This window comes from Pristiophorus japonicus, chromosome 3 (assembly GCF_044704955.1).
Source record: "Pristiophorus japonicus isolate sPriJap1 chromosome 3, sPriJap1.hap1, whole genome shotgun sequence".
Classification (NCBI taxonomy): Eukaryota; Metazoa; Chordata; class Chondrichthyes; family Pristiophoridae; genus Pristiophorus; species Pristiophorus japonicus.
This window is the reverse complement of record NC_091979.1, coordinates 249,636,842-249,652,556: the sequence shown is the minus strand read 5'-3', so window position 1 is coordinate 249,652,556 and position 15,715 is coordinate 249,636,842. Positions and strand designations below refer to the sequence as shown.

Sequence of the window (15,715 nt, the reverse complement as noted above, 5' to 3'; positions counted from 1 at the left end):
AGTTTTGTGGGGTTTTGCTGTGGGAAAATGCCTGCTATATTTTCCTACACAACAGTGGTTCCTTGCACTTTTGAATGTAATTGTTATACAAGAAGCACTTTGAGCTGTCGCTAAGAGAAGTAGTTAATGCAAGTCTTTGTGACTTTTCCTATTTTGGCTCTGGCACATTGACAGATAATAGCAAAACGATCACGTCTGCCTCTGCACAAGGTGTGCATTAAATTCACTTACAGATTCAATAAGCAATCTAGACAACAGTACCATGACCAAACTGGCAACTCTCAACAATCTACAAAATGGATCCACAATAATAATCCAGAAAAGGAATGGGTGCTTTCATATCTTATGTTCCTCTAATTCTGCCCTCTTGACCATCCCTGATTATAATTGCTCAACCATCAGTGGCCGTGCCTTCTGTTGCCTCAGCCCCAAGCTCTGGAACTCTCTGCCTCTCTACCTCTCTTTCCGCCTTCAAGACGCTCCTTAAAACCTTCCTCTTTAACCAAGCTTTTGGTCACCTGCGCTGATTTCTACTTGCGTGGCTCGTTGTCAATTTTTTTAAAATCTCATAATTACTCCTGTTAAGCGCCTTGCTTCGTTTCACTACATTAAAGGCGCTATATAAATACAAGTTGTCAGAAGGAGCAGTGCAGTTAATATATACGAGGAGACATTAAATGAAACATATTGCTTTGCACGTGAGATGTTGTATTTTCCAATGACATGTTTTGTCATTTGTAGTTTGATGCTTTTTTCCCTCCTCTCTCTCCCCCCGCCCCCCCCTCCATCCCCCAAACACTTCCTTGCTCTCCATAGGCCCCGTGGAGACTGGGATTTGCTCCCGAGCGCATTTCTAAAATAGTCACTAGAGGTGCGTTAGAGCAGCCTTCCAATTCATTTACATTCTCTCTCGTTCTCTTTCTTTTCTCCATCTTCGTTCAGTCAGGTTATCCAGGACATTCTAGCCTACAGCTGCTGTCAGAAGGGTCCTGACTTGTCCTGGGTGAGGGGGTGTGGGGTAGCACCAAGCCTTGCTTAACCTTTCCTGCTCTCGGAGAATCTCTCCTCTGCTAGATTGGCTGAGAGTTGGTGAAACTGAAATCATTGCAGGCGCAATCGCATTCAATGTATCTGAGTCCAAGGCCAGCTCAAGCTCTAGGGAGACTCAGCCACGGATTTCTGTTGTTCAGTGTTGTTAATATATTCTATTCTGCTGCATTACCCAATTTTACAAATTTATAACACTTTGCACAACGAGGCATTAAAGTACCGAAGGCTTCGGAGAAAATTGAAAACAAATGGAGGTGAACTGTTAATGCAGTAGTCATCAAAAACATGTCCTCCAAGTTTGTTGCATTTCATTCCGTTGCTCAGCTAGACACCACTGATTGCTTAATTATACGAGCAATAATGATTAAAATTCATGTTACAGAAAGGAATCCTATTATGGGTAGGAATGCTTCGAAAAGACCATAATGTATAACTCAGTATGACCTAAAAGAAACTGATTTGCTTCATTGTTATCGAAGTTAATAGTGGGAAAATGAGACAAAGCATTAAAACTGAATTAACGATACTCCTTTTGCTCTTCATGCAATAATGGCCGTCTGACATAACTAATGGAGACAGCGTTTTGATATCTGTAGGACATCAACTGATAAATTCACTCTCTTTCCTTATTTTTAGAGCCTGGCTTTTATGAAGATGGTAGTTTTGGAATACGGATTGAGAGTATTATGCTCGTGGTTCCTGCACAAACCAAGGTAAATTATCAGTACCGGCTGTTTCCTTCTCGTGAATGATTCCGTTTTTTAAATGTGGACCGTAACTGGAATCCTGTTGATTGGGCTCTGCTGGGTGTCGTCCAAGTCCCTTTAATCTGCTTCATAGCATCTGTCTTGTTTTTTTTTAAAGCTAGGAATTTGGTCACGTCGCAGTCAAGTGTGAAGATGTTGGGCGGGATAGAATCCCTAGCTCTGTTGGATGCAGGCCTTGCGTCAGGCAATGCTTGTTCAGCTGCAGTGTGGGTTACACGCAGGTCACCTCGCATTGCTTCCAATTTCTATTTCCCACAGCTGCCATCTGCACAACCGATGGCTTAATTAATCCTCCTCCTTAGGCAGTTCTCCGTAGTCGAGAATGACTTGCTTCCACACTAACATGAGTTCTCAGTCGCAGATCTACAGTCTCTTGTCACAGGTGGGGCAGATGGTGGTTGGAGGGACGGGTGGGTGGGGTGCTTGGTTTGATGTACGCTTCTTCCGCTGTTTGCGCTTGGCTTCCGCATGCTCCCGGCGAAGAGACTCAAGGTGTTCGGCGCCTTCTCGGATCCTTCTCCTCCACTTTGAGCGGTCTTAGGCCAGGGATTCCCAAGAGTCGGTGGAGATGTTACATTTTTCAAGGAGGCTTTGAGGGCGTCCTTGAAGCGTTTTCTCTACTCTCCTGGGGCTCGCCTGCCATGATGGAGCTCGGAGTAGAGTGCTTTTTTCGGGAGTCTTGTATCGGGCATGCGGACAATGTGGCCCCTGCACCGGAGCTGATTGAGCGTGATCAATGCCTCGATGCTGGGGATGTTGACCTGAGAGAGAACACTGATGTTAATGTAAACATGACTGGTTTAGTGCCACGATTTCATTGTGCAGGAAATAGGTCTGAGGTCTGCCCAACCTTTTTCTGGGGAGCATTAAGAGAGAGCCTTTCAGCCACTGGTGCGGACTGAATTCAAACTCTGACCCGAACAGTGCAAGAACAGCGTTCTAGGGCTGGAGGGTTCTCAACCTTTTTGCTACTGAGGAAACCCCCGTCCTGTCCCGTGTTACAAAAATTCCACAGCCGCCCTGCAACACACATTTTTCTGTATAAAAATGAGTTATACAGTGAAACCTCTGTATTATTATCTTGGTTTCACTTGATGTGCAACTTGTTGCTGGTGCTGAAGTTGAGACTCTCACTGAGGCTGCGGGAGTGCCGCCCAGGCCGGTAGACTATCACCAAGCTTGGTAACGTGTCACTCGCCGGAGCTGTTGGCGAGTGCTGATCAGACCATTGGTGTTGAGGGTCGTTCCAGTTCCCCGCTTCTCCGCTTGTCTGTTACTAACGAGCCCGGCGGAACGCGCCCGCTGAGACCGGACGCTGTCTCCTTGACAACACGGCAGATCGATGACCATGAGCCTCTGGGGGACAAGCAGCGGCTACCGGCTCATCACATGGTGTGGGGGGGCTGCTGCGGACTGAGGTGACACTTGCTTTGGGCTACTTGCTGGGGAGGTTAGTGCGCCGCTCAAAATATGTCCTGTAGGCCAGGCTTCTCAACCGGGGCTCTGCGGACCCCTTGAAACATTCTCGCAGACCCCGAGTGAGGAACCCCTGTCTCGTGCACTGAATCTCCCAGCCTTCTAAAACAAAACTATGGATGCATTGTACTTGGCAAGGAGGACAGAAAGCTCCTTTAGAAACAAATTACATCGCGATCTTTTGTTGCTCGGTTCTACAAATTAAATATTTCTACCTGCCCGATTAGACCTATTATAGCTGTTGCCAAACCAGATGTTATCATTTCACTGACGGTCTATGATAAATTACCTGGACTGCCACACATGCCTGAGTATAGAAGCTGACACACACTGTACAGTACCGAATCTTGATAACTCTGATAAAATAATGCCGCTTCCATAATCTAGCTTTGTTGCCGCAGACCGGTATTTTACGTTTGAATAAGAATGGCATTAACCGACATTAAACAATGGCCGGATTTTCCGGTAGAAATAACGGTGAGGCTCTCAGCACTCCCCAGTATTTAGGAATAAATCACACAGCAACTTCCGGTGACTGCACATGCGCAGCTAAGCGTGGAAATCGGGAGTTTCTATCCGAGTTGCCCTGCTTCTCCAGAAGCTTCACTATACCGCTCTCTCGCCGTATGTCTCCGCATTGATGTGTGGAGTCTCGTTCCTTCAGTTTTTAATTATAGTTGGGATTAAAAAAAAATTTAAATAATTGTTTTTTTAAAACTTTTTCTTTCTGTCTCTTTTATCTCTCTCTCAATTCCATCTTTCTTTCCCCCTCTCTCTTTCGCCTTCTGTATATGTTTTGGCATTGAATTCCAGATTCTTAACTGACACTCCCTGGTTCAGACTCTGCGCTGCTCATTAACGACTCTTCAATCCAATTGGTTGAGGAGATACACAGTCGCTTGCCCTGTCCCAGATCCCCTGTAGAGGGCGCTGCACCAAAATGATGATCTAATCACAGCAAGCTCCAGTGCAAAGGTACAGCGCGAAAGTCGGTGAGCCAGTGTAAGTGTCATCATATCATCATAGGCAGTCCCTCGAAATCGAGGAAGACTTGCTTCCACACTCAAAGTGACTTCTTCGGTGACTGAACAGTCCAATGCTGGAATCACAGTCTCTGTCACAGGTGGGTCAGATAATGGTTGAAGGAAAGGGTGGGTGGGGAGTCTGGTTTGTCGCACGCTCCTTCCGCTGCCTGCACTTGCATTCTGCGAGCTCTCGGCGATGAGACTCAAGGTGCTCAGCACCCTCCTGGATGCTCTTCCTCCACTTAGGGTGGTCTTTGGTCATGAATGGCTGACCATGTTCGATCGCCGCTGACCACAAAACCCGGCCCAATAACTTTTCACAACAATGCAGCATTCTCTGAATGAATCAGAGACGAAGCGAAGTACAAATCAACATGAATTCGGGTGGAAGTATTTAATATCTGTGGATATGAACAAGAAGACCCTGTAGAGAAATTCAGAGCCACAGTGTTGTATTGAGTGTTTGTGCTGCCTGTGAGATAGGTGGCCTGTCTCATTTGCTGGTGGTGTCTCATGAATTACTTGAGGTCGCCCAATTTTCAGTAATTTGACTCCATTGATTGTATCCATTTTATTTTTCCCAACCACTTATCATTGGATTTTACGTAGTAATGCAAGTGCTGCTAAACAATGCCCTTTATATTTTCTGTACTGGGCATAGGGCAAGCAATTTATAAGGGTCACCCTACAAATGGGTCAAAAGGTATGTTTCTGGAGGCATTGAGAGGTTTGATGAGGCAGAATCGTGGGATTGAGGTCTATCAGAAAAAGGATGAGTTTGGTGGGCGAAGTAACCTTTTCCTGTTCTTAAAAAAATAATATTTTAGAAGTATATGTTTCAAGGCTTTTTAGCAAATATTATCCAGGCGTGTGCTTGTGGTAGATTGTAAAATGAAACCAAATGTGAAATGTGTGTGTACCTGGATTTCACCTTTGATTAAATAGTAAAAGAGACTGGCCTCCATTATATTATTTGGCTGTCAATTTGAAAATAGTTTAAAAAGAATTATCCCAAATAAATACACAATTAAACATGAAATTGTTATCTTTTTAAATAGATTTATTTGCTGCCCAGGTTTGACTTGAAAGAATTTGAATAAAAAAACAAAATCACTAGTTCTGTGTTAATTAATTTGTTTTCATTTAAACCACCATCATCCACTTTCCTTACGTTGTTGTTGCATGCGCTCTTTATCTGGAGGCAGTGACATGGTGCTATAGCAAACTCCAGGGGTTCTGGTAGCCTTCCACTATACTGCACTAGACGCTGCGCAGACAATGTTAGGTGGACTGAGGGGGGTGAAACCCCTCACTCATTCACTCACACTCACTTGCACTCCTCCTCTCGCTCTCTTGCACACTCGCGCACTCCCAGCCAGCAGAGTGAGGCCTGTTAGAGCGCAAGCTTCCAATCAGTGCTCCGCATAAAGAACCAACACCTCATCGTTGAGCCAGCAGCAGAGGTCCCCGGCTTTGAACTCCCTCGACGTCAGTGGACAGCGCTCAACTCAATCCCCACGGGGCATGGACGATGCGGCCATCTGCTCCACAAGCGGAAGATGAGGGACGACCCGAAGTGTGACTGTGGCCACGAATCCCAGACCATGGGACATAACATAAGAAATAGGAGCAGGAGAAGACCATATGGCCCCTTCAAGCCTGCTCCGCCATTTAATACGATCATGGCTGATCCGATCATGCCCTCAGGTCCACTTCCCTGCCCGCTCTCCATAACCCCTTATTCCCTTATTGTTTAAGAAGCTGTCTATTTCAGTCTTAAATTTATTCAATGTTCCAGCTTCCACAGCTCTCTGAGGCAGCGAATTCCACAGATTCACAACCCTTTGAGAGAAGAAATTTCTTCTCATCTCAGTTTTATATGGGCGGCCCGTTATTCTAACATCATGCCCTCTAGTTCTAGTCTCCCCTATCAGTGGAAACATCCTCTCTGCATCCACCTTGTCAAGCCCCCTCGTAATCTTATACATTTCAATAAGATCACCTCTCATTCTTCTGAATTCCAATGAGTAGAGGCCCACCCTACTCAACCTTTCCTCATAATTCATCCCCGGAATCAACCTTGTGAACCTTCTCTGAACTGCCTCCAAAGCAAGTATGTCCTTTCTTAAATATGGAAACCAAAACTGCACGCGATATTCCAGATGTGGCCTCACCAATACCTTGCACAACTGTAGCAAGACTTCCCTGCTTTTATACTCCATCCCCTTTGCAATAAAGGTCAGGATTCCATTGGCCTTCCTGATCACTTGCTGTACCTGCATACTATTCTTTTGTGTTTCATGCACAAGTACTCCCAGGTCCTGCTGTACTGCAGCACTTTGCAATCTTTCTCCATTTAAATAATAACTTGCTCTTTGATTTTTTTCTGCCAAAGAGCATGACCTCACACTTTCCAACATTATACTCCTCCTGCCAAATTTTTGCCTGCTCACTTAGTCTGTCTATGTCCTTTTGCAGATTTTGTGTGTCCTCCTCACACATTGCTTTTCCTCCCATCTTTGTATCGTCGGCAAACTTGGCTATGTTACACTCAGTCCCTTCCTCCAAGTCGTTAATATCGATTGTAAATAGTTGGCGTCCCAGCACTGATCCCTGCGACACCCTGGTTACTGGTTGCCAACCTGCGAATGAACCATTTATCCCTACTCTCTGTTTTCTGTTCATTAGCCAATCCTCTATCCATGCTATAATATATTACCCCCAACCCTGTGAACTTTTATCTTGTGCAGTAACCTTTTATGTGACACCTTGTCAAATGCCTTCTGGAAGTTCAAATACACCACATCCACTGGTTCCCCTTTATCCACCCTGCTTGTTACATCCTCAAAGAATTCTAGCAAATTTGTCAAACATGACTTCCCCTTCACAAATCCATGCTGACTCTGCCTGACCAAATTTTGCTTTTCCAAATTTCCTGTTACTGCTTTAATAATGGACTCTCCCATCTTTCCAACCACAGATGTTAGGCTAACTGGTCTATAGTTTCCTGCTTTTTGTCTGCCTCCTTTTTTAAATGGGGGCATTACATTTGCAGTTTTCCAATCTACTGGGACCTCTCCAGAATCCAGTGAATTTTGGTAAATTACAACCAATGCATTCACAATCCCTGCCGCTACTTCTCTTAAGACCCTAGAATGCAAGCCATCAGGTCCAGGAGATTTTTCTGCCTTTAGTCCCATTATCTTACTATCTAGAGGGCATGATCTTAGAATAAGGGGCCGCCCATTTAAAACAGAGATGAAGAGGAATTTCTTCTCTCAGAGGGTTGTATATCTCTGGAATTCACTGCCTCAGAGAGCTGTGGAAGCTGGGACATTGAATAAATTTAAGACAGAAATAAACAGTTTCTTAACCGATACGGGATTAAGGGGTTATGGGCAGGGAAGTGGACCTGAGTCCATGATCGGATCAGCCATGATCGTATTAAATGGCGGAGCAGGCTCGAGGGGCCATATGGACTACTCCTGCTCCTATTTCTTATGTTCAAAGAGCTCCTTTACATTGAGTAGGCCATACAGCCCCTTGAGCCTGCTCCGCCATTTAATACGATCATGGCTGATCCGATCATGGACTCAGGTCCACTTCCCTGCCCTCTCTCCATAACCCCTTATTCCCTTATTGTTTAAGAAACTGTCTATTTCTGTCTTAAATGTATTCAATGTCCCAGCTTCCACAGCTCTCTGAGGCAGCGAATTCCACAGATCCACAACCCTCTGAGAAGAAATTTCTCCTCATCTCAGTTTTAAATGGGCGGCCCCTTATTCTAAGATTATGCCCCCAAGTTCTAGTCTCCCCTATCAGTGGAAATAGCCTCTCTGCATCCACCTTGTCAAGCCCCCTCATAATCTTACACCTTTCGATAAGACCACATCTCATTCTTCTGAATTCCAATGAGTAGAGGCCCAACCTACTCAACCTTTCCTCACATCACACATCACATTGACCTGCCCACTGAGATCTGCTGCGGGAGGCCCCTCATTTCTCCACTTGGCATCCCAGGAGGCCATCAAATGGACAGCCAATCTCGACATCGCATTACAAGCTTTTCCGTCATATGAAACAACAACAGTGCTCAGCCGATACAGGCAAGCAATGCAGACCGAGGATTGGCACAGACCTTCCTGCAGTGCAGACCGATGATTGACACAGACCCTCCTGCAGTGCAGACCGAGGATTGACACGGATCTTCCTGCAGTGCAGACCGAGGACTGACCTGAACCTTCCTGCAGTGCAGACCGAGGACTGACATAAACCTTCCTGCAGTGCAGACTGAGGATTGACATGAACCTTCCTGCAGTGCAGACCAAGGACTGACACAGATCTTCCTGCAGTGCAGACCAAGGACTGACGGATCTTCCTGCAGTGCAGACCAAGGATTGACACGGATCTTCCTGCAGTGCAGACCAAGGATTGACACAGATCTTCCTGCAGTGCAGACCGAGGATTGACACAGACCTTCCTGCGCTGCGTGGCTGAATGCCACACCAGTGCAATTACCCACTGAGCAATCAATTCGCTCATTTTGATTTGAAACCTTGTTTTTTTACTGTGATTTTATTATCACATGCAGAATGGCAATGCCGAGTTTTTCAATCTGCCTTGGGTATTCTGGACAACCTCCTTGGGGATGTTTATTTGCATCAACACAGGCAAACAGCATCCGAGTGCAGATGTCCTGATATTGAATTCTTTCTAATGGAAGATTATTAACATGTCGTTATAGACTCTTCTGGGACACTGGTGTCTGAAAGCCTGGACTTCAATCATACATTTCAACCCCCACAACTTGCAATCTACTCTCCTTATAGTCAACTATCAAATAAATAATTTATTTGTTATGAGCCCTTTTAGCCAACCTTGAATTTCCTATTCCTATTCATTTGTATCAAAGTCATTATTTTTGCCTCAGTTATCGCTGTTTGGAGAGAGCAGGTCGCTCATGTCTTCCTTCAGGAATACTTGAAGGAAGTAATTGTTCATAATATTAACTATCTTGTGCTCAACCCCCTATTTCTCGTCCAGTTGCGTTCTTTTCCTTTATAATATTTGCCTCTGGCTGTCCTCTTATTGAAGTCCGGACAGAATTTTTTTTTACAGTTATGTTTTGCTTCTACAGCTGTGTGTGTGTGTGTGTTTTTTTCTTCCTACCAATAAGATAAAAAAGAAAACCCAGGAATATTGGAAATCACAAATTTAAAAACAAAAAAGCAGATTAACCAGCACTGGAAAGTGGAAATAGATTGACATTCCATCATCATAGGCAGTCCCTCGAAATCGAGGAAGACTTGCTTCCACTCTAAAAGTGAGTTCTCAGGTGACTGAACAGTCTAATACGGGAATCACAGTCTCTGTCACAGGTGGGACAGACAGCCGTTGAAGGAAAGGGTGGGTATGACCGGTTTGCCGCACTCAACCAGCTCTGCTGGGCGGGCCACATTGTTCACATGCCTGAAACAAGCCTCCCAAAGCAAGCACTCTACTCTGTACACAGCAAGCGAGCCCCAGGTGGGCAGAGGAAACGTTTCAAGGACACCATCAAAGCCTCCTTGATAAAATGCAACATCCCCACCGACACTTGGGAATCCCTGGCCAAAGACCGCCTTAAGTGGAGGAAGAGCATTCCAGGTGCCAAATGGTTCATCAGATCCATTCTGACCAAATGTTAATGTATCTTTCTCGCTTAGCTTCTGCCTAACCTGGTGTGCATTTCCGACAGTTAATATTATTACTTTGGTAGTCCTTGATTAAAGATCAGATTGGTGGTGCTGAAAACAGTTCATGGCCATTTCAGTGGAATATGTTACTTAAAAAGTCTCGTGCTCAGATGTTTTTCATCCCCTCATTAAAGGGACAGTGAACTTGTAATCGAAAGGCTTGCTATCAGGCTGTGATTTTTCAACTATCTGTTTCCTTGCCCCCTCTCCCCTATTTGTATTTGAGAAGTAACTAGTTCGAACGGAAGGGTTTATGCACATTGTCGAATAATTTATCGATTGCTCGCCAGTCTTTTTCGTGAGGGGGAAGGATCTGATGGAAACATTCCCAGGCCAGCAAAGGGAAAAATCAGCAGTAGGCTCTTGTTCCTGATTGGAATCCAGTGACTCTTTTTGGAAGTGTGCTCGTGTGAATACTGAATGAAGTAGAGTTTGACTCTCATGCTTGCCAAGGTCAAATAACCCAATTTTCCCACTTGCTCCACACGACACCCACTGCCACGTTCACACATGAAGGATGGCTGCTCACTGAGTTATCATCATCATAGGCAGCCCCTCGAAATCGAGGAAGACTTGCTTCCATTCTAAAATTGAGTTCTCAGGTGACTGTACAGTCCAATACGGGAAGTACAGTCTCTGTCACAGGTGGGACAGACAATGGTTGAAGGAAATGGTGGGTGGGGAGTCTGGTTTGCCGCACGCTCCTTCCGCTGTCTCTGCTTGGTTTCTGCATGCTCTCGGTGACAAGACTTGAGGTGCTCAGCGCCCTCCCGGATGCTCTTCCTCCACTTAGGGCGGTCTTGGGCCAGGGATTCCCAGGTGTCGATGGAGATGTTGCACTTTATCAAGGAGGTTTTGAGGGTGTCCTTGAAACGTTTCCTCTGCCCACCTGGGGTTCGCTTGCTGAGTAGGAGTTCCAATTAGAGTGCTTGCTTTAGAAGTCTCGTGTTGGGCATGCGAACGATGTGGCTCACCCAATGGAGCTGGTCGAGTGTGGCCAGTGCTTCGATGCTGGGGATGTTGACATGAGCGAGAACACTGATGGTGCGGCTATCCTCCCAGTGGATTTGTAGGATCTTGCGGAGGCCGTGCTGGTGGTACTCCTTCAACGCTTTGATGTGTCTACTGTGTATGGTCCACGCCTCTGAGCCATACAGGAGGGCGGGTATCACTACTGCCCTGTAGACCATAAGCTTGGTGCCAGACTTGAGGTCCTGATTGCCTGAGGACGAGAGTGCTCCAGCATGAGCTGCCACCATCAGCAAAGAGGGAACAGAGGAACAAGTAAATGAAAAAGACTATAGTCCATTTAGTTCGCCTTCTACCATCATGTGATACAATGATAATGGAGTTGTTCACTGATCAGAGCAACCAATCTCTATCAATTAGTTTACAATAGACTTTGTGCAAAAAAAGCCCCAGTGATGGAGAGCTTTGGGAACCATAAGTCCAACATCACCTGTTCCTCCCAAGCACATCACACTTGCCACATGTCATGTCTCAAATTACTCAGTGTATGCCAAAACCTTATTTTCCTGACCGAAATCTATCTCATTTTAATTTGACTATCAGTAGTGTCTGCTTCCACCATTTCCCCAGGGAGCCTGTTCCATGGATTGACGACTCACTCACTGAAAGATTGTTTCCGCAGATTGGTTTAGAATTTACGCCCCCCCACCTTCCAATAGAAAGAGGAAAATTTGGAGGAATAAAATTGAGAAAATCTGTCTTTGCTCAACATTAACCTGGCCTTTTGTTCAGTCCCCATTGACCCCATCACAGTCTGCATTTTCTGTCATGGGGCTACAGTCACTTCAGCAATGATTTGTTACTTAAAGGACGGTCAGAAAATCCATCGACTCTGAATGTTGAGTGTGAAATGTTGGTAACCTGATTGACTTGTGCAACTAATACCAAAGGTGTATCAGTTACTTGAATGACTGAGAGCAAATGCAACAAAATGGGTACTATTCAAGTGTCGTAATCCCTGGAATCTTGTTAGTCAGACAGATTCCTGGTCTTGCATTGAGTTGGGATAAAAGGAATGTATTAAGCATGTATTCAAAAATTTAGCGAAGGATGGTAGAGATTTGTATTGCCGCGTGTGCGTCTCCAACAACATTACAAGCTTGTTGCTTACTATTATTACTCAGTTTTGGTCTCCGTATTTAAGGAAGGATGTACTTGCATTGGAGGCTGTTCAGAGAAGGTTCACGAGATTGATTCCGGAGATGAGGGGGTTGACTTATGAAGATAGGTTGAATAGGTTGGGCCTATACACATTGGAGTTCAGAAGAATGAGAGGTGATCTTATTGAAACTTATAAGATAATGAGGGGGCTCGATAAGGTAGATGCAGAGAGGATATTTCTACTAATAGGGGAAACTGAAACTAAAACGAGGGGACATAGTCTTAGAATAAGGGGCCACCCATTTAAAACTGAGATGAGGAATTTCTTCTCTGAGGGTTGTAAATTTATGGAATTCTCTGCCCCAGAGAGCTGTGGAGGCTAGGTCATTGAATATATTTAAGGCAGAGATAGACAGATTTTTGAGCAATAAGGGAGTAAAGGGTTATCAGGAGTGAGCAGGGAAGTGGAGCTGAGTCCATGATCAGATCAGCCATGATCTTATTGAATGGTGGAGCTGGCTTGAGGGGCCAAATGTCCTGCTCCTATTTCTTATGTTTATGCCTCGTGTCTCATAGGTTATATACTAATAGTAACTTTTCATTGCAAAAGTGAGCAGGTTGTGTGTGTAATAATGGGCAATCTGCATTGTATTAAGTCTACTCTTTATTTTGGTTTAGTACCGATTTTTGAACCGAGAGAGCCTGAGTTTTGAAGCATTGACTCTCCTCCCAATTCAAGCCAAAATGATCAACGTCGAGTTGCTCACACAAAAAGAGGTGAGAATCCATTACAATTGTGAGAAATGAACAAAATGGAGGATCTACCCTATGTCTACACATACAGCTGTGAAGCAGCTGCCCGTCAAGAGGCAATGGTTGGGTGCTTCTAATGAGTGATCAGCGCAGAGGCTGTGGAGTCATGTTAATATAATTATAGTGTCATTAAAGCAGAACATGATTTCTGTCTGGAGTGATGACTTGAGAACTAAGCCCAGCGACGTAGGGCTTTGTTCTGGTAATTACTTTTGTTTTGGTTTTAATTAATAAAGGACAACTTGCATTTATATAGCCCCTTTAACGTAGCAAAACGTCCCAAGGCACTTCACAAGCGTTATCAATCAATATTTGACACCAAGCCGCAGAAGGAGATATTAGGACAGATGAAAAAAAAAGCTTAGTCAAAGAGGTAGGTCTTAAGGAGCGTCTTAAAGGGGAGAAGAGAGAAGTGGAGAGGTTTAGGCGGGGAATTCGAGAGCTTCGGGCTGAGACAGCTAAAAACACAGCTGCCAATGGTGGAGTGATTAAAATTGGCGATGCGCAGGATGTCAGAATTGGAAGAGTGCAGAGATTTAGGAGGCTTGTAGTGCTGGAGGAGGTTACAGAGATGGGACGCGGCGAGGCTATGGAGGGATTTGAACAAATGGATGAGAGTTTTATAATTGAGGCATTGCCAGACTGGGAGCCAATGTCAGTTAGCGAGCCCATGCGTGATGGGTATTGGTGCAAATGAGGATGCGGGCAGCAGAGTTTAGGATGAGCTCAATTTTATGCAGGGTCGAAGATGGAAGGTCAGCCAGGAGAGCGTCGGAATAGTCAAATCTAGAGGTAATACAGGCATGGATGAGGGTTTCAACAGCGGATGAGCTGAGGCAGGAGCGGAGTCGGGCGAAGTTACGGAGGTGGAAGTAAGTGGTCTTGATGGCGCGGATATGTGGTTGGAAGCTCAACTCGGGGTCAAACACAATGCCAAGGTTGCGAGCGGTCTGGCTCTGTGTGAGACAGTTGCTACAGAGGGGGATGGAATCAGTGGCCAGGGAACGCAATTTGTTGAAATGTTCTGAGCTGAAATGATCGTTCAAATGCTGTGGACGGGTTGGGTCATCTGGGTGATCAGGGATTGCCAGCAAGTTCGCAGAGTCAATAAGCCCGTGTCAACTTCTGCATTCTGAGGTTTTAATTAGCCGATTGAAGTGAGTTTCAAAACTAGTTTTCAGTTTACGAAAATCCAGTTTTTAAAACGTGGATCCCGCCTCTAAAATGTATGGAGAGAGGCAAGAGGAATAAGAAAGAATGAACAAATGGTTTTAAAAATCATCCTTTATGGAACTGAGGTATTGAATAGATAGATGAGACTAGCTTAAATAAAATAGAGAATAGGAGGATGACAGGGCAAGTATAATTGATGAGTTTAACTTGCAGTTTTATATTTTACTAAAATAGCATTCTGGATTTTGAGAAAAAAATTATTGGATTTAAAAAAAAAACGTAATATCGCCTCCTGCAATACATTTGAGCAGGAGGTGAGCGTGTTTGCAATCTCGTATCATCCCCATAATGTGTGCAATTATTTGACACGAAAGCGTACATACTGTGGATGCATATGTGATTAGAGCAATTATAGATTCATCAGGCATCCATTAGAGTGTGGGAAACCCATCTGGCTTTATGTTTGCAGCCATTGAAATTCCATGTCCCAGGCAGCAAAGTGCGAATTTTCATTTTTCAGTTGTCTCGGAAATCAGCTCCTGTTGGTGCTCCCAATGGATCTCCAGCGATGCAGTCACTCAACAGCTTTGTTTATTATGGTTTAATTTTATGATGAATAACGTCACTTTTATCAATGTCCTTCAGCGTGATTGGATCAACCTCTACCATCGGTCATGCAGAGAAGTGATTGGAGCGGAGCTGAAGAAGCAGGGAAAACTGGAGCCACTGCAGTGGCTCATCAAGGAAACACAACCAATCGGTTGATTAACAAAATGAAGTTTACAAAAGGAAACATTTTTGTTTATCATGCACAATAATGCCATTGATGACGTACCATTAAAGTGCTTGGCAGAGACACAATATACACGCTGAAACTGTAATGATGTCCCCTTCAGATTTAGTATGTAATTTTTGCAAATAAAATATTTCATGCTTCTAACATTTTGGTAGATCTTACTTTTCGTGTTGGTCTTTAATATGATTATAATTTAGACTAGTTATTTCTGAGCTTTTGTTAAAAAAATCAATGATTTCTTTTAAAGGTGCTTTTGTGTATTTTTAGTCAACTATTTTGACCATTTTTCCACTTAAAAAGGACAATTTTTTTCAAGATAGTTTTGTTAAAACATAAAGGAAGGTTGCCTAGCAATATGAGCTGTGATGATGAGGATATCGTTCCAAGTCTGAGATTAATGTATATAAGTACCATTATTATTTGAGCATAAATTTGAGCTCATCCAAAACTCTGATGCCTGTATCCTAACTCTCAGCAAGTCCTGTTCACTGACCCGCCCTGTGCTCACTGACCCACATTGGCTCCTGGTTGAGCAACGCCTCGGTTTTCAAATCTCTCCATGGCCTCGCCCCTCCCCATCTCTGTAACCTCCTCCAGCCCCACAACCTTCCGAGATCTCTGCACTTCTCTAATTCTGACCTCTTGCGCATCCCCAATTTCTGTCGCTCCACCATTCAGCTGCTGAGATCCTAAGCTCTGAAATTCCCTCTCTAAACCCCTCCGACTTTCCATACCTCTCCTTAAAACCTA

General features: G+C 44.5%; 1 protein-coding gene across 3 annotated transcripts in view; it reads left to right on the top strand.

Annotated features, from left to right (window-relative positions):
• xpnpep1 (X-prolyl aminopeptidase (aminopeptidase P) 1, soluble) overlaps positions 1 to 15,109 on the top strand; it is a 99,616-nt gene extending 84,507 nt beyond the window's left edge. For all 3 annotated transcript variants that reach the window (XM_070874958.1, XM_070874960.1, XM_070874959.1), the window contains 3 exons: positions 1,687 to 1,763; positions 12,862 to 12,960; positions 14,815 to 15,109. In XM_070874958.1, the coding sequence (XP_070731059.1) occupies positions 1,687 to 1,763; positions 12,862 to 12,960; positions 14,815 to 14,934 (296 nt within the window). In that variant the 3' untranslated portion in view covers positions 14,935 to 15,109. The remainder of the gene's footprint in view (positions 1 to 1,686; positions 1,764 to 12,861; positions 12,961 to 14,814) is intronic.
• Positions 15,110 to 15,715: the final 606 nt, after the last annotated feature.